Source organism: Saccoglossus kowalevskii, chromosome 6, assembly GCF_978046115.1.
Source record: "Saccoglossus kowalevskii chromosome 6, keSacKowa6.1, whole genome shotgun sequence".
In the NCBI taxonomy this organism is placed as follows: domain Eukaryota; kingdom Metazoa; phylum Hemichordata; class Enteropneusta; family Harrimaniidae; genus Saccoglossus; species Saccoglossus kowalevskii.
Genome location: NC_140646.1, coordinates 31,278,349 through 31,301,564, shown reverse-complemented (window position 1 = coordinate 31,301,564; position 23,216 = coordinate 31,278,349). Strand labels below are relative to the sequence as shown.

The 23,216-nt window shown below is 34.0% G+C and overlaps 2 protein-coding genes and 1 long non-coding RNA gene across 3 annotated transcripts; all 3 read right to left on the bottom strand.

Annotated features, from left to right (window-relative positions):
• Positions 1-774: 774 nt before the first annotated feature.
• On the bottom strand, positions 775-2,777 carry LOC144346740 (uncharacterized). Its single transcript, XR_013419570.2, has 3 exons — positions 2,687-2,777; positions 1,252-1,431; positions 775-894 (listed from the first exon to the last, which is right to left on the bottom strand). It is a non-coding gene; the product is annotated as an uncharacterized LOC144346740 (long non-coding RNA).
• A 6,185-nt stretch (positions 2,778-8,962) lies between these two features.
• LOC144346739 (uncharacterized) lies at positions 8,963-14,592 on the bottom strand. The gene is made up of 3 exons (XM_085500843.1): positions 14,469-14,592; positions 11,623-11,770; positions 8,963-9,189 (listed from the first exon to the last, which is right to left on the bottom strand). The coding sequence occupies exons 1-3, from the start codon at positions 14,574-14,576 to the stop codon at positions 9,050-9,052; spliced, it is 396 nt and encodes a 131-aa protein (XP_085356969.1). The 5' UTR covers positions 14,577-14,592; the 3' UTR covers positions 8,963-9,049.
• A 1,817-nt stretch (positions 14,593-16,409) lies between these two features.
• On the bottom strand, positions 16,410-18,649 carry LOC146742226 (uncharacterized). The gene is made up of 3 exons (XM_085500666.1): positions 18,383-18,649; positions 17,430-17,585; positions 16,410-17,063 (listed from the first exon to the last, which is right to left on the bottom strand). The coding sequence occupies exons 1-3, from the start codon at positions 18,629-18,631 to the stop codon at positions 16,410-16,412; spliced, it is 1,059 nt and encodes a 352-aa protein (XP_085356792.1). The 5' UTR covers positions 18,632-18,649.
• Between the last annotated feature and the right edge of the window lie 4,567 nt (positions 18,650-23,216).

Sequence of the window (23,216 nt, the reverse complement as noted above, 5' to 3'; positions counted from 1 at the left end):
TTTAATAAAATTATGAGCCCAATAACTTTACAAAAGTAATAACTCTTCATTAACAAAAAAAGCAAAATTTCACGAAAATAACTCTACCGCATCCGTAAGTCTCACAATAAACAAAGACTATGCCATTTTATCCGTCCAACGAAAAATGTTTCCAATATAAGTTATTCTCCAACTGTTGACTAATAGATATTTGTACATGCGTATATATCATGATATCATGAACATGGTTATTATTTAGTATGTATATCAGTACGATATCTTGACAGTGTCTACATTAGTAGACATTAGTACTATAGGTACATGTACGCAATTTGAGGGCAGTTTCGCTGATGTTAAAATATAGATTAAAGAAATATTTAATTTTTCCCAATAGGTATAACACAATATGCCCTCAAGTGTAATTTCTCACATTGTCTTTTTTGTCTGTGATTTCAGGTTAAGAGACTAGTACGTATTTTACGGGATGGTAAGACAACTGTTTGTTCAACAGCCTCGATATTGACTCCCTACAAATTAGTATCCTGCTTCATTGATTGCTCTCGGCTGTGCAGTTGACCATTGTTTGTGTAACAAACAGAATAATATTCAACAAGTTATGGTTTGTCGAATTATTATGTTAAATTGATGCGCACTCTGCAGATGTTATTATATAATGACATAAATCTAACTATTTCAGCATAATAATAACCAATCACTCTTGTGACCCTAACACATCAGATTCAATACATATTTAAGTACGTGACATAATAATGAGGCGTTAAGTCGGTACACATATATGTCTACTTTCATTTATTTTAGCCAACATACATGATATCCCAACACTGTAAAGTATTAATTGAATACATCATCCAGAGTATGCTAGCAGGTGGATAAGAATCAGGTATTAGGTACCCCCTGTGTGAGCAAAAAAAATATTATTTAAAGTACATCTACTAAAGTGAACATCACAGTTTTTCTTGCTATATATAAATATTCTTATGATATCTTTAAATATAACACATACATCGAGCAAAAGTAATCAATTCAAATTTAGTTTGTTTGCGTTCATACTTTAGAGTGGCTTTACCAAGGATTTAACAATAATTTTTATTCGTAATGAACAACTGCCTTTTAAATACAGTATTTCTGCAATTATTCCAATAATATATTACATTTGGCACATAATTGAAATCCAACGATTGTTCATTTTTTAAATAGAACACAAAAAGTGATAACAGCAATATTAATCAAATATGTAATTAAAATAGCTACCATCATGTAACGGGTGATCAAAATTACGATTTCTTGCAATGAATGGTTTGCCGATCAGAAAAGGCTTTTTTTTCATCTTGAGTCCACCGCTATGTGACAGGGCAGGTGAAACCAGCATGGTTGACAGTAACATAACTATTATGAAAAATGATACTGATTTATTCATTTCAATGTTCCAATCTGTTGACGAGACAGAATACTTAGTATTCAGAAACACATAAAGACACAAATTACATTATTAAAAATACAATATGTTAAGACGTATCATACACAAAAATTAATGTATTAACACTTTTTTAGATACGATTGTTTTTATTGCATATTATATTACATTTTACACAGTCTTCATTGGTTTCTGGTATTTTTCTGTTCATTCACCTAATGACTTTTTATTGGGTGGTTCAGTGGGTGGTTTAGTGATGGTATAAAGCGTAACGTTTTTTTAAATCTTGTAAATTTGCACATACAAAGTAGAGACAATGAAAAAAAATTAAAATTCCAAACGATTACTCCGAGAATACACACTTGAGCTTGCCAAAATGAATCATTGTTACCATAATCCGTTGTTATAGTAACGTATATAAACCCGGAAGATTCGGGTAGCACGTACAATGAAAAATGGTAGGCGATATGTTGCGTAACAATGTGGTGATATTGGTTTTGAATTGCCATATGTTATGTCCGACTGTTGTGACATAACGTTGTATCTTAAATCTTTATTATCTAATTTTCAGAATTAGATTAAAACAATGGATTCCGTTCATGGAGCAATAGCAAAGTTGATCTGGAAAGTTCATTCCCTCTCTCACCAACCAACGAAACGACATTATAAAAGAAAACATAAACGCGCAACTGAACCTGAAATGTTAGCAGTGTGTTGCTATCAAAGTCTAAATATGAAAAAAAAACAAAAAAAAACATATGCAATGTTATAACAAGTGAGTGTGCAAAGATCACAATGATGTACATAAATCGTTCAGTGTACACATCATGTATAATGTACAAGACGGAAAGCAGGATTTTGCAATTCATACAGTCATCATTTCATTTGCTATTTTATTTAAATCCAGAAATGGACAAAGCGATGGTATTTAGGGTATTTTAGTAACCTGTGGTTGTTAAAATATGTGAATAGACACAGGTTATTTGAAAAAAATAAAAATAACAAAATATAGATTCTCGAGGCCAATTAGCTGTTTTCTCTGCGTCAATAAGTAGTTTGTGTTAAATGTTTTTATATGTTAACGTGTGTAATAACACATGATTTGTCACGTAGCTAAATTACATATACTACGTGGCATATTTTGTAACCATATGAACAATTTTACCGTATTTCCTGCACCTCATAAACGTATTATAATGTTTATAATTATGTCAACAAACTTAAGGTATTGAAAAATACGTATTAGATATTCTTAAAAAATAAATAGCCTACCTTTTCAACTGTTCTGGTAAAAACGCAACAAAAATCGATCAAAATATGTTTTGTTTTACACGTTTATATTATGGTAATTAGATGACGACATAAAACGTCATGAAATAATGAATATTGATGAGTTAAGCTTGGTGATTCCAATAATTTAAGTTCTGTTATAACAATGAGTTTCCAAAGTTAACAACGATGTACATAAGTGGTTTAGTGTACACATCATGTATCTACGGGGCGCGGAATGTAAATTTATTATTTTGTGTATACTAGAAGAAAACGTACTAATAATTCAAAATTACGTACGTATTGGAGGCCGTGGCGTGTGTGTTTTAAAATGATGTGTGCATTTAAAAAAAACGGCGTGACTGTGCGTTTTAATGGTATGTGCTTTAAAAAATCATGTGTGTATATTAGTGGCGTGGGTGTTTTAAAAAACGTGTGTTTTAAAAAATGACGTGTGAATTAAAAATGATGTGTGTCTTAAAATGACGCGTGTGTTTACAATTATGTGTATTTTAAAAAAAACGTGTGTGTTTAAAAGAACATGTGTATTTTAAAAATAATGTGTATTTAAAAACATAACGTGTGTGTAAAAACGATGCGTGTGTTTAAAAACGACGTGTGTGTTTTTAAAAATGGCGTGTGTTTAAAAACGACGTGCGTGTTAAAAAATGACGTGTGTTTAACAATGACGTGTGTGTTTAAAAATGACGTCTGTGTTTAAAAACGACGTGTGTGTTTTTAAAAATGGCGTGTGTTTAAAAACCACGTGCGTGTTAAAAAATGACGTGTGTGTTTTTAAAAATGGCGTGTGTGTTTAAAAATGACGTGTGTGTTTAAAAATGACATGTGTGTTTTTAAAAATGACGTGTGTGTTAAAAAATGACGTGTGTGTTTTTAAAAATGGCGTGTGTGAGGTCGAATGAAAATTTCGTGTGTGTAAAAAGAAAAAAAACGCGTGCATTAACTTATTTACGCCTGTGGGGGCGCTGTTTTGAATGATTTTTTTCCCGTGTGTGTTTGTGCAAAAAAACGCGTGCGTTAACCTTTTTTACGCCTGTGGGGGCGCTATTTGAGAGATTTATTTCATGTGTGTGTTAAAAAAAATCGCGTGCATTAACCTATTCACGCCTGTGGAGGCGTCGTCTCAACTGGTAGCCATTTTCGTTTGTGGAGTTCTATAACGTTAACAATATACGTAAAAAGGAACTTGTCCAGCACGAACGTTTTATTCATTTTGCCCTATAAATTTACCGACACTGTGTATACCTCAGAGACCTGGTGATTTATTCGTGTGGTTGGTTGCTGAAGACAATGCGTCGACGTCTGGTACAATGGGGCAGAACAAAGTACTCATACTGGTCTCACAGGCGCTCGGAACGTTTCTTGGATAATAAAAAATGACCTAAAGTAGGATCGGCATACTTAATCAATCGCCGGTACATTCGCCTACCACTCATATAATAACAGTCAATCGATTGTTTCTACCGATATCATGCTTGAGTTATGTGAAGTGGATCGAAATACAATTTTGAAAATCGTGTTATTTTCGGACAATTTCGGTGTCATGGTGTGAACGCTTTCCTACCTTGTGATATTATATGAGTAGTAGGCGAATGTACCGGCGACTGATTAAATATGCGACCCTACAAAGGCGATCACCGAAGTAGTGGAATTTAGTGGAGTTTTGAAGGCCAACAAATAATCTATGTCAGCTAGCAATGTGAAAGGAAAGCTGTTGGATGAGGGTGCCATCCACAACAAGTATATACCACACAATCAAGCGAGATTTGGACTACTCTTATAAAAGAAATACGTATATTCCGAAAGAACAGCTGACGGAACATGACATGGACAGACTCGTGAATTATATCAACATGATTTCTCAACTTGACCCTCTCCGTGTACACGTTTTGATGAGGCGGGATTGAAACGCACGACGGGCAATCGTGTCTATGTTTCAATCGGTCAGCCGAAATCGGCAGTGGAAGTGCAAAGATACACATCCAACATAAACTTTACCGTGAATTTATTGCATAGCCCGCTTGGTGTGACCCATTTCAATATTCTCCCCGGTCCTTCGAATGGGATGGCGCCGTTAAACAAAAATTGAGGCACTGAATGAAGAAGTATTAGATGGTCAGACAAGTTACTCTCTTGTTTCAGCTTCCATATAGCCCAGAATTTAATACCTGCGGGAATTGCAAGTAAGTGACGTATTTTCTAAGCGGTTTACTGAAGTAGCTATTCTCAGGATGCCCTGGACATGAGCACGCCAGAACTTTCTAGAAGTTTCTTCCGACTATGCGGATTTTAAATATAGTCCGCTATATACTAAGAAAACCTAAACAAAGTGATCCTTTTCAAGGCCACTACATTCTTCAGGAGAGATATATCGTTCTATAGTAATAATAATAACTTAATTGTTATCGAATCTTATCAAGACAAGAAATATAGACTCGTCCAGAGTGGACGCGACCACGAGTCGGCGCCAGCGAGATTCGAAAGCTAAATGTTTAGTCCAAACCCAAACAGTTAGCCAATTCGTTGGCGAGTTTCCAAATTAGCTGCCCCAATACTTCTAATACTTGCTGTAATAATAAACAAAACAAGCACACTGAGAGAAATAGGCGTGTGCTAACTTGAGCTTACTTGCACTGCCCATATTGAGTCAGTCGAGCGACACTCCCTCTTTAAAATGAGTTGATCCGAGGAGGTCAAGTAAGATAACGATCTTTAGACGTGTATACCAAAGCAGTCAGCAACTTAGCTGGCAATGTTGCTGTTTTGGTGTTCGGAACAATGTGGCGATGACAGTAAAACGCAACAAAAATCGCTCGACATGTGTTTTGTTTTACACGTTTATATTATGGTAATTAGATGACGACAAAAAACGTCATGAAGTAACCAAGGATGATATGTTAAGCCTTATTGCCTATCAATTGTCATCATACTTACATATTTAGTGACGAATATGTTTACTTTTATCAGACAGTCGGTGTTTAATCAAAGTTAGTAATGGTCACATATTCACCGTAGTAAAGGTCGAATTCATTCCAGCAATGGTCATGTGTTCAACGAATTATAATGAATTGAGCGATTGATCATTAAAACATTAGATTCACATACACCTACAACGCAGAATTCGACGACGATATATGGTATTGTAATTCTCCATATGGGTAAATAAATTACAGAAGATGATGAAGGTAATTTCGAAAGCTGCAGATTTGTGCCGAGTGTACTGTCATGAAGGAGATGCACTCAACGAAATACGTTTCAATAGCTAGTCTTTCGCCACATCGAGAATGCCACGAGGCAAACTGCCCCGTTCGATACTCTGCCCAGGACTGACCAGGACTCTCTCGCCTCGTGGAGCTCTCTCTGGGACCAAGGACTTAGACCGTTCATTACGTATCAAAACTTAACCAATTACAAAGAAGTTTAAAGACATAGGGCGTAACCTTCACACATTCAACTTGCACATAGCCAATCACACTAAGTACTGGACACGCCATATCTTTTGATTAATCGTTCACTATATTAATAATTACGAATACCAACTGTCAAAAATAGCGGACCGGATGGTGACGGTTATCTCGTAATTAGTTCCAAATCACTGAGTCAAGTTCCGTCCAGGACCTCACATGAGCCTAAATGATATAACACAACCATTCACTAGAAATCAGCTAACCAAGTCGGTCAACAGATACGCAAAAACTAATTCAGGACAGTACACCAACCACTACATTTCAGCCGGAGTTGAGACAAGGCATATCATGTATGTGTCACAAAAACGATGCGTGAATCCGATCTTACACAATCAAACTTACCCCAGAACAACGACAAAACTTGTCAGTCATACTGTCACAAAACTTTGGTTATACCAAAGGTATCCAGGTCAGATGTTGGAGCTGAGGTCGCTGTGCCGGTCGCCGTACATGATACACCGCGTCCTGCCGCGTCTCAAATTTTGGTCGAACCAAGTTACAGAAAGGTCAGAAAGGTCGTCTTTTGTTATGCTAATTTTTGCGCCTGCGGCTCGTGCATATATGTCGTGAATTGTGCAATATCTCGTGGTATACCCGCGTTCGGCGAGGGGGGGGGGTGCTCAAACATCTACTGGAGCGTATAGGCAATACTTCTTTCATTCCTGGGGCATAAGGATAGCTGTTCTCCAGTGTATTCGATTGAGATTAACGTCAACATGTGCTGTACGTGATGTGTTCTTCAGTTGATTATACTTATATTATTATACATGAGTTGTATATTTCTTTTGGGGGGGTACTTGACACAATACCTGAAAATCAACAACTTATATTTTTTAGCTATACAAGTCACATTCACATAAAATTATAGCACAAAAAAAAGTGAAATCCATCCAGTAAAAATGCCCGAATTTGAAAATCATGTATTAATGAATATGGCCAGACATATTATTTCTGGATTGGTGGAGGTGTTTCTAGTGAAATACACTATCAGAATTGTATATATCAGAAATGCATTTCATCTTAGTTCAGAACTTACTTGGCCCATAATATTAACACTTGACCCAAAATATTATCATAATATCAAAGTAACTTTGAAGAAATCTGTAATAAATGTGGTGTTGCTACATACCATATATGTTGCTCCTCCTATTTTACTATTGTTGTTTTGTGTATATTCAAGTCAACTTAACTTTATAGTTATATGAAATTTATATTTTTATAAAATGAAGTAAATAACTGGACACGTGAAGTAAGTATCTAATCACAAAACAACTTCACATGCACATGTATACCACATAACATGTCTCGGAATTGAATACATCCAATCAAAGCATATCCGAAAATATGACTATGCACCCCCCCCCCCACACACACACACACATATATACAGCTGCACTAACCACAGAAACTCCCATTGTGTGCACAAAAGCCATTTAAGAGTTATTTAAAATTTTCACCTAGAAACATTATTACATTATTTCTTGAAATCCCTTACATGTAGGAGTAGTCAGGTGTTTAAAAAAGAGTGAATACATCCTGCTTTAAATGCACCAATTAAACTTTGCCATTGAGTTGTATGATCAAGAACGAGAATCTGAAGACTCGTTGATCTCTATTGGTTTGAAGATAGTTTCAGCAATTTGTTCAGAAATCCATTATATCATAGAACAAAATACACAAAAAGTGCTACACCCGCGATCGTAGGGCGGCACACACATTCCAATTTAAATATAGTTTACATGTGTTGTATACAAATAATGGGCCTTCAAACCAAACACGACACACCGATTTACAAAACAATGCTTAATAACAAGAAACAAGAAAATTCCGTACATAAGTAGTCAACATGAGGATAAATCTGTGAAAAACGATAGCACGACAAAAGCAGGCAATCTGTGAACCAACCGTGAGACCGCATTGAACAACTAGTCAACCATAAATACTCTGACCACTTCAGACTAATATGAAAGATATTAGTTAAAAAGAATGGTTGTGAATCAATTTCAAAATCTACTACGTAAATACCAATTTATTGAGCTATTTTTCATAATCAGCCATGATCTAAAAAGTTCAATTTGATATCAAGGATCAATCAGATTACAGTAATGTTAGTACATAGTAAAGGAAATTATAGAGGATCTCCAATATTTCATGTTCCGAGCCTTGTTTATGTATGTTTGTTTGTTTTGTATCATGTATCAATATGAAGATTGAAAAAATCTTAGTTAGGAAAATAAAAACAGCACATGGTTGCTGGAAAGTGGTCAGCAAATTGCCAATTTATTTTGAAAGTGTACTAAGATATGTTTTAGAGTTATCCGACAAAAGGTTGAAAATAACTCTATATTCATCGGTTATTAACAAATGTCTCGTCAACGGTAGAACAAACTAATCGTTTTATATCGGCACTGACCCTGGGTAAGCCGACCAAATACGGTCGTGCGACCCAGGCCTTGTCAGGAATTGCTGACTTTCAGTAAAAGTATATAGATGGAAGCAATTGTGATTGTAATGTGATTGTTTGTTATATTTGTGTTTGTCACAAACAAGTGGAATGGTTGAAATCTTTACATGTTCAGAATGCTGAAGAAAAATATGGGTATTCTGATCAAACTTTCTTGTGGGATCTGTTGTAAAATGGCCCAGAGTTTAGTAGCAAGGAACGGTTTACGTAGTATTTATGATTGGCGGTCTAGACATTATAAGTTTTGAAGTGACAGTCAGAAATGGGCTCTCATTGTGAGCACTATCGGTATTGTCTGTATAACGCTTATGAATGACTACACCAACGCCATTTTAATCATATTTAATATTTGCATTGCTATACATTGGCCAGTTAGTAAAATGTTCAGTGTCTTTTTTTCCGAAATCGTTAGCGTTATCTCAGCCAAATGCCGTATAACCTCTGCTTGACTAAACTCTTTAGCGGTACTGTCGCCAGTGGCGGGTGTTCAAGTCGCGAGTGATGTAACACAATGACAGAAAATGTTGATCTCGCGGTCAGAAATACAGATGAACCTATAATAAAATAAATAAATATATATATGTTACAATCATTATTCGATCTAATAATTTATACATCCATATTCATACATCACTCTTGCATATGCGGTGCAGAATATGTTCACATACTTTCGAATGTGAATTTTAAAGAGAAATTACCATCTTATGTCAAAACTATTGAAATTAGTTATTTTGGAAAATATAATGAGTGGCATCAATATCACTTGTCTGATGTAGACCTCGGGTTTCATACAGACTGAGTGTTAAAATAGCGGGTGCCACATGCGGAACAGAATGTGCTCTCCTTTTTCAAAATACTGCACATTACATCATGTATACTATGGAGTCCATATATACCCGTCAGTTGGTTTGTGAGCGAAGCACACAATGGGAGTCTTTGTTGTTAGTACGTCTGTTTGTATTTCATGCCTCCAATACCTTCTGCACACAGTTCTTGCTAAGCTTTCTTTGGTTTTGTTCTTGCGAACAGTTTGTCAATTGTTGTCAGCAATTTGTTTTGTGTTATTGTACATTTCCCTATCCGACGGTTGTACAAGGTCTGGTTTGTTATATATGTGTTTGGTTGCATGTGATGTCAGTGACTTTGCTTGTGTATATAGGTTTTTCTATATTACACAGTTAGTTTAGTGTAGTGAAGTGGCCATCTGCTTTACAGTGACAAACTCCCTCGTCACGGTCTTCAGTCGAATCTATTGTGTATTCTGTTTATGTGTTCATAATGTATCTGTAAATAATGAATTGCAGTCATCATCAAGTGCGATTGTTCACTCATCATGGTCACGGCATAAAAACCACGGGTGTCATACACAATTACAGTTATAGGTCACACCTGATACCACTATTAATCCCTCATATCTGATACCATTATATTGTTAAGCCATCATACCTGATACAATTGTTAAGCCATCATATCTAATACCATTGTTAAGCCACCATATCTGATACCATTGTTAAGCCATCATACCTTATATCATTGTTAAGCCATCATATCTGATACCATTGTTAAGCCATCATATCTGATACCATTGTTAATCCCTCATATCTGATACATGTATTAGGCCATCATATCTGATACCGTTAAGCCACCATACCTGATAACATTGTTAATCCCTCATATCTGATACCAATGTTAAGCCACCATACCTGATACCATTGTTAAACAATCATAAATGATACCATTGTTTAGTCATCATACCTGATACCATTGTTAGAGCTATCATACCTGATACCATTGTTAAGTCATCATACCTGATAACAATTGTTAAGTCATCATACCTGATACCATTGTTAAGTCACCATACCTGATACAATTGTTAAGCCGCCATAAGTGATACCAATGTTAAGCTATCATATCTTATAGCCATTGTTAAGCTACCATACCTGATACCATTGTTAAGCCACCATAAGTGATACCATTGTTAAGCCATTATATCTGATACGATTGTTCAGCCATCATATCTTATACCAATGTTAAGCCATCATATCTTATACCATTGTTAAGCCATCATACCTTATATCATTGTTAAGCCATCATATCTGATACCATGGTTAAGCCATCATATCTGATGCCATTGTTAATCCCTCATATCTGATACCACCAGTATTAGGCCATCATATCTGATACCGTTGTTAAGCCACCATACCTGATAACATTGTTAAGCCATCAAACCTGATACCATTGTTAAGCCATCATACCTGATACAATTGTTAAGCCACCATATCTGATACCATTGTTAGAGCTATCATACCTGATACCATTGTTAAGTCATCATACCTGATACCATTGTTAAGTCATCATACCTGATACCATTGTTAAGTCATCATACCTGATACCATTGTTAAGTCATCATACCTGATACCATTGTTAAGTCATCATACCTGATACCATTATTAAGCCACCATAAGTGATACCATTGGTAAGCCACCATAAGTGATACCAATGTTAAGCTATCATATCTTATAGCCATTGTTAAGCTACCATACCTGATACCATTGTTAAGCCACCATAAGTGATACCATTGTTAAGCCATTATATCTGAGTCGATTCTTAAGCCATCATATCTTATACCATTGTTAAGCCATATACCTGATACCATTGTTAAGCCATCATATCTTATACCACTGTTAAGCCATTATATCTGATACCATTGTTTAATCACTGTGATCAATCCTGAACTAAATGTGACTAATACAAAACCAGTAGGACCAGTATTAGATATCAATTGTAACTAATCCTGCTGTACAAATACTGCTGTACAAAAGTACTTTATGACTAATGCTTTATCTGAATGTGACAAATCCTACATCAGACATACATCCTTAAATCCATGTTAAAATCATGTCACCATTGAATTACATCATAGACGATTCAAAAAGTCGAGGTTTTTTAAATTAGGAGTTACTCTGTAATCATATGCAAATACTTACGACTACAGATTTCTTGCTCCAAAAGTGCAACATGGTAGTTGTCTAATCTTATCTCATCTCTGATTTTCACTGGATACGATTTGCTGGTTATATCAGTTCTTGAGACAATGTGTTTGATATTTGCCTTCTTTAGCTTGTTTACAATTTCCTGTGTCATCAAACAATGTGATTAGACTGTATTTAAATGTGGATTTATTATTGGTTAATTGTGAGCGATAATTGTCATGTTCAATTAACCATGATTAGTTTTGATGAGAAGTTCAAATGCAACGCTATTATAACATTTTAGAAACTGAAAATTAATTCTTGGTAAAAAAAAACCTTGTCAACTGAAAATATTGCAGTGTTTTTGACGTAGACAACTGAATACAGATATTAGTAATAAAGCGAATTGTGAGTAGAAGAGAATTATAGAGAATTTGGGGAAAGTTATTTGGTTCAAATGGACTAAGTAAAACTACAAGCAAGTTGTTCAGTGAGTGGAAAATAGATTTGAAATTATTTGAAATTTGAGTATGAATACAAGGATTCCGGTTTACCATTTAAGAAATGTACATGTTGTGGATTGTGGTGGATTGCCTAGTTAAAAACAGGAGCCTTGGAGAGAAAAGTAAGTCTTAAATGTCGTATTGGTTATTTGAAATAATCAATTGGGATAGGTGATGAGGTGGGTTTTGCCGTCATATATGTACCAGATACTAACGAAGAAGAAATTAGGTAGTGGGTGACGATGCACCCAATCAATAGATTAATTAATAACCAAAAAAAAAAAGACGTCTAACAATTTGACAATTTGGTAAACACGAAAACGCAGATTTGTATTAAAGGCAAACAACATAATACTCCCAGATGAAAGAACTCCACAAATGTAGGAGAATGTAATTTACAGTTTTTTAAATCACTTTTCATTTACTAGATATATTCAACTTTTCATCAGTATCATGTAGTCCGTCACTTTGATGCCCCAGCAATAGATTGTGCGACATCATATCTATGTTGTGAAAAATAATTTTATCTATAACTTCAAAAGTTGAACTTGGCTAAATTATTTTGCTTTCCTGTCTCTTTTAATTTTAATGATGTTACATCATATATTTTTTAGTTTCTAAAAACATTCTGCCTTATGTGAGTAAAAAACTGAGCTGAGGAGCACAATTTGTTCTTATGGGATTGCAATGCTTTGTTGAAAGACATCGTCACTAAACTCCACATATCAATCAATTATTCAAACATAATGACGATGTTATCTTCTGTGGTATGATATTATAAAGTGTGGAAAAGTCAACAATTTTGATAGCAGAAATATTATAGAAACATTGTTCTGCATTATCCACATTAGGTCGATACCACTTCTGTAAAATATAACATCGCATTTTTGTTGGTAGAAAGAACAGTTGAGTTCTTTGGTTGAGCACTTAGATGAACTTGCTATAAATCTGGCTTTATATGGTGTTTATGCAACTTATTAGATATATAATATAAGCTTGAAAATTCATTGGCCTTTTTCACAGTTGAAATCCATAACGTGTTGTCATAAATGTCAAAATTTCATTATTTTAGTTCGAAAATGGGGACTTGTGGATTGACCTAGATTTATATCTTATACATACCCGAGCTTATTACATTAAAACTTCACACATAGTTCATACATAAAATTATACATATGCATATCAATTTGTTCCATGGTCTAATTCAAGATGGCTGAATGGCAGTGATTTTTGTACTGAAAAATCATCAAAATCAAGTATTTCTGGACTGTTTACAAATATATTTTGTTAAAACTTGGTACATATATAGAACATAATGGGACCTTGATGCACGTCATTTTATTATTGAGATCGGATTCAAAATGGTTGATTGGCGGCCATTTTGTTTTATTCAATATGGTTCTAGAATATTCATTATACATTACCTCATAGATATACAGATATATTGGTCTGACGATCCGATTCAAAATGATCGAATAGTGGCCATATTTGTGCTAGAAATCATCAAAAATCAAGCATTTCTGACATTACAGAACCAGACTAGCAGCCATTTCGTTTAATGAATGCGGCTCTAGTGCCATATCTCTGACATACTTTGACTGATTGATTATCTTTGAATGTTAAATATTCATTATATGTCATTCTATAGAAATGCATATATGATGTTCCAGAGCAATATTTCTCAGTATGATTAAGTAACAAAACCGTATAACTTAGATTTGATAACTAACGAGTATGCCATGCATGGCTTGTTTATTCTGAGATGCATCAGATCTAAGCTCTAAGAAACTATAGGAACACGGCTTAGAGCCTCACTAAAACAATGCAATTTACCTCTCCAAGCATGTTGGTCAACATATGAAAGTGTCTCGTAATTCTCAAAACACTATTTTAATTACCTTTAAAATAACAGTGCATGTGTGAACAGGAATAGTTTACTTACCAAATTAAATGTACAGTATCGACACACAAAATCAGTTAAAAAATATGATTTTGCTTGCAAACGAATGCTCTGTACGTCGCCATATTGAATTAACGTTATTTTATTTTATTTTATTGTAAGAAGTTTGCAATTACATGCAATATCAACTTCAATGGTTAAAGCACTCATGAGAAATGAGAAACAAATGTCCAACCTGTCGAATAAAAGATGGCAGCAAAATCACGTCTGTTACCGAATTATTCAGTAGAGATATTAAACTTTTAAAAGAAATGGTATAAAGCAGTAAAAAACTACTTCCTCTTTAGATGGTATCACAAATTGTCAAAAGTATTGCAAACTGGACACATATATGGTAAAAACAAAATTTCATATCTATGAAAAAACAATATGATACTGTGTGGTGATGTGATACTTACTGAACCGAATGGAGGGAAAGCAACATACACACATCTAATATTTCTTTCTGTCATAAATTGTTTAACTCCTTCAGCAGTTGAGTCAGCAATTTTGCTAATATTCACCATCAATGGCGAATCTGGGCTACATCGTTTATTTGATTTGGCACAACTGTAATTGATGAGAGTAAAACGCGATATTACAGAACAAACTTCTCATCTATGATGCATAATTATCAAGGATTAATATTAATAACTTGAGTTTTTTGGCAATTATTAACTACAACTACATATCAATTTAAACATATTCCACACACGTAACACATTCGAATATATGAACGCATACCACACGACAAATGACGACCACATTAAAGACAAATATTTTACAAGACTTTGACAGGACAAAACATCTAATATTTTTGATTCTGCTACATATCTCTTTGCTGGCAAACATTGTTTAATTATGAACTGTATTTAAGCTGCCATCAATATCTATTAACATAGCATGTCTTAATGTTTTATTTTTACTCCAAGTATTTTAATTCTTGTGAATTGAAATTATCCGAAGTATTGTGTGAAGATTTCACAGGTAGTCAATGATCATGGTATTATTGTGCCGTAATAGTTCCACGAAAGTCTATGGATTTCTTTAAATTTTGCGAATATATTACGTATTGCTATACAAGGGGAAAATATTCATGTACTGACCAAATGTTTGAGAATATAAATTAAAACATAACCTGTTAAATTCTTAGCATTTCTCAATTTCGAGGTGATGAAATGCAACTTTTTTAAAAAATAACGAGCAGCCTTTTGGCTGAGATAGCTCCGCTGTTAGCAATGCACATTTCATTTTCAAGAATTGAAGACATCATCAACAAATGAACAAATCTGAGAGCACCTTTAAGTATAATATTAATCAGTTTTTAACAAGAAGTCAAAAATATAACGTTTTATCAAACAGGACACAAATATTCATCAAAAATTACATATATTTATAATTATCAAATCAATCCGCCGGATTTTAACAATAAGTCAAAAATATCATATTTTATCAAAAATATTCACCAAAATTAGTGATTTGAAGATACCATAAACTTGAAGTCAGGTCTACCAAAGGTACACATACTCCAAGTATCAAAGCAATCAGGCTTGTAGTTTATAAGAAGAATTTGAAAAGGTAAAAAGTTGACACGGACGACGATGGACAATCACTCGCTTAACAAAGTCAAAAGTGTATCTAAAAAAGGTTCTGACCTCTTTTTAAATATACGGCGGTTTCATAATTCAACGTACAAACTTAAAGCAACTGAATCAAAGATTTCAGGTTTGAAGAGTTATTTTAAGCAGAGAAATAACAAAGATGGTCCTATCTGATGTGTTGACTGTTCCAACACATGGGGGTAACTATTAGTTGATGGGAAAGATATGTTGACCTTTCCTAGCACTTTGAATTAAATTATGGCAGCCAGTATATCGGTAGGTTGCACCACTGCAGAGTTTTTAGATTTACTGGGAGGCCCGCTCTGCTTGGGGAGATTTACCCGAAACTATGTGGTTTATGTCCGTGTAATATGGAAAGTTTTTAGTAATATTCGCCAACGAGTTTGGTTTCAAAATGTTACTTGTGCTGATTGATCAAATGTATTGCTACAGCTCAGTGGCTTATAATTATACAATATATTGGCCCAAGGCGTGTCTTCCTGGCTGAGTTCAACTACGTTTCACAGGCCAATGTCTCCTACTGACAAATTATTTTTGGGTGGCAAGACATTGCCAGTGTCTTCTATACATTTTAGTTATGCAGTCAGTACACGTACGTGGAGGCAACACACAAGTCGCGATGGGGCTATAGAATATAAATAAATAAATAAATAAATAAATAAATAAATAAATAAATAAATAAATAAATAAATAAATAAATAAATAAATGAATGAATATAAAACATGTATGATGGTAACTCACGCTTCCCCTGATCTGTTTCTCCATTGCATAGCTACGTATGGTTCACCATCACAGATTGTTTTTGAGATTTTCTTTGCCAGAGTTCTAATCTCCTCAGTTCGTATCATATGGAGGTCAGCCTGGTTAATGATTTCGTTTGTCGCTTTAACTGTACACCGTCGATCTGGGCCGATTAATGCCATACACTGATTGTTGTCAGTTACTTTTAATACCAAATCGTCTCCAATTTGTGTCAAATTATCATTTCGGTCTAAAGTTGGAAGTCTGATATCATATAACGAAGTAAACTCTTTACTCATTTTTTTGTATATGTCAAATATTTTATTCGATGCCGCACAACTCCCTGGAAATATAACTTTATCAACTGTTCCATTGCATATATCTTTAAATTGATTGAGTGGGATTAAGTCTAACACTTCTTTTATTTTGTTTATATCAAATGTTTCATTGAGGAATTTTCTGCCCCCGAATTTATTTCCTGCTGTCCAGTGGTTGATAAAAAAGTTTTCAGTCAATGTTAAGTTTTCCTTAAGAGCATATTTCATAGCTCCTCTGAAAGATTGGTATTGGCAATTTGGTCCATTACCATCGTAAAGAACTGGAATCATATATTGACCATGTCTGTGACTGGCATGTTGACCATTGACTCGCTGAAACAAAACAAACAAAAAATACTTACTAGAAATGTGTATGCTGGATCTAAATAATACTACTAAATAATAATATCAGTAATAATAATTGATGGCTATGTATTTTTGCAGTGAGAGACACTGTAAGTACAACATTTAATTATTTGGGAGCGGCCTGTTTTAACGACGCATATATAATGTAGGTTGATGTATACCATCGTAATAGTATGTCAAACATTTTGTATGTACGTTGAACTGTTGCACATTTACCAAATGGTCGTTCCATCTAGTCATCGAAGTTACAGGCACATTTACGAACCCCAAAACCTAGAACACACGCCTCGCCACTGTAAATGGACGCTCTCCCCGTTACGCCACGCTACAAACCTTATCACCTTTGGCATCGGGCTGTTTTGTTTCCATTACACGTTTAGGGTTTTTGTAAGCCGTAATTCCTTTCTTTATTGCTTCCTCATTATCGACTATTTTGTCCGCCTTTGCTGGAATTATATATGCGTCATGCCTATGATGATTACTGACTGACTGATATAATTAAATAAAGTAATAGCAAAAATTAGTTATACATTCAAATAATAATAATAATATAGCAAGTTGTGCCAACTTTGCAAAAGCTGCAGTGGCAAACGGAAGTATATCATCTGCTTTATTGATAGAAGAGTGTTTAGCTGGCTCACATAATGAAGAGCCGGGTTGAGATAATGTATTTCAGTTGTTGTAAATGCAAACTGGACTTCATCACTCTTGACAGAAATATATAATTCGACGTATATTTTGCTCTGTCTGTCACAAATGTATGATTTTTATTTGAATATATATGTTTTAAAGAGTTATACTCTTATATATTTTGAAAGATACAATTCGAACTAAACAAATGAATGTTCCCAATACCATGGCATCTAATCCGATAAATATTTTATAATAGAACAATGTTACATTGATTTTTTGTTAAATTTAGAAGATTACTTTTTACTGTGTACGACAAACAACCCAGCCGGCAGTATTGCAATGTAGCACACTGTTTTGCTAACAAAGTAACACTAGTGATATCATAACAAACTGTTATATTTTAACTATCAACATTGCTATTTTGTTTACAAAATGCCGCTGGTTGGGGTGCTTTTTTGTTCACAGTAAAACAAATATATTGAAACGGAAATTGTAAAGTAAATCTAAACAAAAAATAGTACAAGTGGGGCTTTATGTACGATTCCATATTCCGAGTTTAAAATAACAGTGTATACCATTGTGATCACGTGTAAAACATTGTATGTTTACATCCTAGTTCACATATTAATTTTAATAATCTAATAGTTTTCTACCTTATCACTTTTTTCATCAGGCTGTTTTATTGCCGTCTTTGTATGATTATGGTTGTCAGCAACTAACTTCTTCAATGCTTCGTCATTATTGACAACATTGTCTTCCCATGCGTCATGCACTGGTGGTTTTCCCCTGGCATGGATTTGTTTTATTAGAAGCTTTGGTAATTTATTAGAACGAGTATGCATTCCATAAAGAAAAGTGGTGATAACCATGGCAGCGATGAGGATATACATTAGTGCTTTCATTGTTGTCAGATTGGTAAAAAGTATTCTTCATCTGCTCTAGTAATGAAAAGTATGTGTCAGTTTTGAACTTGTTTGATATTTGTCACCTGCAAATAAATGTCTGCTTTGCGAAGCAGAAAAGCGTCAATTACGATGTGTATTTGAACCTATAACGAACAGATGTGTATACACAAAGAAGACTACAGACTGGAATCCTGATATTTGGCCACAGATATAAGAATCTTTTTACAACTTGCCTCTAGTTATTTGAGCAATTTTACATTGAGACACAATCCCACAAAATAAAGTAATTTCTTTCATCCAGAAAGTGAATTCAATGAACATTTAAAAAAAAAAATTTAAAAATAATTTTAAAATGCAATTTTCATTGACAACATGACTCAGTAAATTCTTTTTAGCTGAAACAGAGCTATTTATATTTTCCCCACATATACAATTTGAGGACTGTGCTCACAAACAACAAAGTTCACTAACTCAAGTCACACGTGTTGCCGATTTTGTATATTCAAATATTATTAAATGGAATACGATGTTCTAATTTCATTAAACACAAACAAATTTGTATAAGCTCTGATTTACGTATATTTTCTATCTTTTATTTATCCATATTTTTGTTGGTTTTTTGTCGTTCTTCAGCTGTTTTAATATAGTATTCTGCTTTCTTTACATTGGAACCTATGCCATATTGTAATCAATGTAATTCACACGCTTATAGTATTGTATTTTTTACAATAAACATTTAAATATTTTGTTTGAAAATAGCGCCAACCAATGACATTATCAGTGGGTTGTTGTTGTTCCTGAATGTTTCATTCTTTTTTAAATCAGTTCTATAAACTAATTTTGTTTTTTGATATTTTTGCGGAAAAATATTCATATTGTTTGAGGTATGTGAAAATATCAAAGACATCCCAACACAAATATGCTATGGGGGTATTTTGGGCCAGAAATGTAGTCATGGAGATGCAATTTCACTGTAACTTTAATCACTTAAACGAATGCCATTTTTTACAAAAGTACGTTTTGTTTTTATTTTATTTTGACTCGCTTGACTGAATAATAGTGAAGTGAATTTGTATATTCCATGACATTTTTGTCAAAACTTTTCAATCAAAAACGAACATTAGGCCCCAAGGAGGGTTCTCCATAGTTTGCTATAATAGCGTCCTCTATAGCTCCACCTATAGCTGCGTTCGTCGACATTACTCTCGATGCTCCTCGAGATCGATCAGTACTGCAGTCGGTTTGTTGATCACAGTGTTCTTTAATATCTTTCAATGTGCGCACGACACAATTTCGACAATTTCCTTGCCATTGAAACAGACTGATTCAGTTGAACCTCCGGGCTCTGATGATGTTTTTATTAGATACATAATTTATATTATGAGCGGCTCGGGAGTGCAATTTCTATTATACGTATATAATGTAAGCACACGGTGAGCAGTTTTCATTATATATAAATAATGCTATATGTGCGTGTGTATAACAATGGATTGAGTATTTCTGAAATTGTACTTTATTTTATATAACTAAAAATAAAAATGTCCCACCGGTTTATATGTGTATAATGACAGAATGTCAATTGTAATTTTCTTGTTTATATCAATTGTCTTGATTATATATAATCTTTGATAAAATAAATTTCGAGGGAATTTTTAATTTTATGTCTATAAAAATACACTTTTAGCTATGTTTTTTATATAATAACTCGCACACTGAACATATATACTTGTTATAAAAAATATGACTATAAAGTATAATAATTATATGTCATAATTTATTTATATATAATATGAGGTTATTAGAGGATACCTCAAAGTATGCCTGAAGACAGTACAGTGAGAGTATCAACCGACGCGCAGCGGAGGTCGATGCGACGATGTACTGTCTGGGTGCATACTTTGCGGTATCCTCATAATAACCTTATTATTATATATACATATATTTCTTCCACGGATATATTATGGGAATGCCAAAATTCAAAATGGTTAGAACAGAATTAGCGAACTTGTTTGTGTGGAGTCGAATACTGGTGGCAGCCATGTTTGTTTTTATTATTAGAGGACTCTCACGCGCGTAATCATTCCATATTTGGAGTTCGCATTTCCTAATATCATGGTAGGAAGAAAATACCTCGTTAGATACCACAAAAAGGTACTGGACACAAATTACATGACGAGATAGGTCGGTGTTTTTTTGAAAGTCACGCACATAAAAATATATGACCCTTCACAAACATTTGCATGAAATTTGCTGACCTTCCCCTTGAATGGTGCATGACAAATTGTGATCCTTCCTCCTTCAATGTGTAAGAATAGTACATGTATTAAAAGTATTTTTACGTACTAATTGATGTTCTACTGCACAGCTTAGAACTTTTCTACTTCATTCAGTTGGCCCAGCTCTCACTGAGAAGAGAACAATGTATGATACTATGTATGCACCACATTAAGGTGATACATACACAATTTTACTGCCACCTTTATGCGTGTTGCGTGTTGAATCGTGTGCATTCTTTGAAATACGGGATACACATAATCAATGCCACCATTCTATATTTTTATTAATTACTCTATATATGCACTTATTTTATAACAACACAGAATCAGTGTGATGTTGATTGAAATAACATAAATAAACAATAAACCTATAAAATGCACACAATACTAAGATACAAGTATGGGCAATCAGGGACTGCCAGCTTTATTAGTCGCCGTTCGAACAAAGTTCTAAACGAGCACTTATAACTCGGTCTCCGTCCGTCTTTCCGTCTGACTGGCAGCCGCCATGATGTGTTTTGGAAATATGGTATCTTATGCATGCTTTGTCATTTTTTTTATAAGTATGATTCACATGAATGGTACGTTTTAGATTACATTTCCATTCATTTTTTTTACAATCGGATTAAAGATAGCCGACTGGTGGGCATCTTGCTTTTTGACATTACAACTATATCACTAAGGCTTTTATACCATTTTCATTCATTTTTTCATACATCAGAAATATAGGAATACATATTTATATCAGTTTGTTCCATAATCAGACCAAAGACTGGCATTCATCTCGTTTTTTGAAGAATGTGATTTCTTCAACGGGATTTTTTAGTTTAAATTTGGTACAAACATTGTTTATGTTGGGATACATGTCCTTGGTAATTTGTGTTCGAATCCAAAATGACCAACTGGCAGCCACCTAGTTTTTTTCAAAATGTATTGTTGACTTTTTTTCTCTTCAAATTATACATTATATGATACATATCCATGACAATTATTTTCACAATCAGATAAAAGATGGTTCACTCTCTGTATTATTGCTTTTTGACCATACTACTATATCTCTGTACATTAGCCCAGACAAAGAAAATTCAGTTTGGATACAAAAATGCACGAATAGCTTATCCTGTTTCTGGCCATATATTTCGATTTTGGAAAAGTAATTTAATACATCTAATTTATGTTGATTCACTCTAAATTACTAACTATACTTTTGGTCCACAACTTTATTTTTGGCATGAATAACATTTCCCCTAATTCCAAAGCGGACTATGTCATTCATAATGACTTGTTGAATCATACTATAAAAACTACACTAAAAAGATTATAAAAATTATAACAAAGAAAATTAATTATAACATTGCAATGGAATGAGGTAACTGGTTGTACTTTTATAGTAGAAAAATGCTAGCCACACCACTGCTAGATCAAATATTATTATTAACTAGTACTGGCGGCCTTAATTCCTCTTACACGTGATAATCATGGCTTAAGATAATTACATATAAAGATTACATTTGAATAATCAGTGTATTAAGTAATTTGCATATTAGTTACGGTCTGTTGAAATACATGTAAACAAACAGTGGCTATTGGTATTGTAAACACATATTATAATCACGACAGTGTGTTTTAATCAAACAGCCGCCAAAGAACTTTCTGTTCCAGTAACTTGTTTTTTTCTCCCAGACCTGGTGTACCGGCTGAAAATATTCATTTCCACTGTCTGATTATTAAATATTAGAATCATCAGACAGTGGGTCCTCGCCATAGCTCTGAATATAACTTAATTTGTTAACATGTCATTCAATGTAAATACAACTGCTAAATGAGTAATAAGAATAGGTGTTTGTTGAGGCAACACAGTCAACCACACTGTGCATAAAATCTCGGCTACTTTTACTGCGTTGTCATGAGGCTTGCATTGCACAAAAAATTGTGACCCTTCTATTTATGCCTTCACAGATAACTGTAACCCTCCCCACAACACTTGCACGAAAATCAGTGACCCACCCCCAAAAAACACCAACCTATTCCCTCCTGTCCAGTCCCTTATGGCGTTACGGTGACAGATATAATAATACACTGTATTATGATTACTTATACTTGTGTAGTTTTTGATATTATGTCAAATGTAAACATTACATAATTATTCATATAGAATGGCATAACATATTGATAGTTGGTATGAAAGCTAATTGTATATAAATAATTAAATCTGATGTTCATTGTAATATATAGTATGGTTAAATCATATAAAACAACCACAAATGTCACCTCATACATTACGGTGCCCGGTTTACAACTAGACC

Excerpts from the sequence above, each read along its gene's own strand:
- LOC144346739 (XM_085500843.1), bottom strand. The coding sequence starts at position 14,576 with ATGGTGAATATTAGCAAAATTGCTGACTCAACTGCTGAAGGAGTTAAA. Across the intron at positions 11,771-14,468 it reads CTTTCCCTCCATTCGGTTCA|GAAATTGTAAACAAGCTAAA; the intron begins GTAAGTATCACA and ends TTGATGACACAG. Across the intron at positions 9,190-11,622 it reads GGAGCAAGAAATCTGTAGTC|GTTCATCTGTATTTCTGACC; the intron begins GTAAGTATTTGC and ends ATTTTATTATAG.
- LOC146742226 (XM_085500666.1), bottom strand. The coding sequence starts at position 18,631 with ATGAAAGCACTAATGTATATCCTCATCGCTGCCATGGTTATCACCACT. Across the intron at positions 17,586-18,382 it reads CTGATGAAAAAAGTGATAAG|TCAGTCAGTAATCATCATAG; the intron begins GTAGAAAACTAT and ends TAATTATATCAG. Across the intron at positions 17,064-17,429 it reads CCGATGCCAAAGGTGATAAG|CGAGTCAATGGTCAACATGC; the intron begins GTTTGTAGCGTG and ends GTTTTGTTTCAG.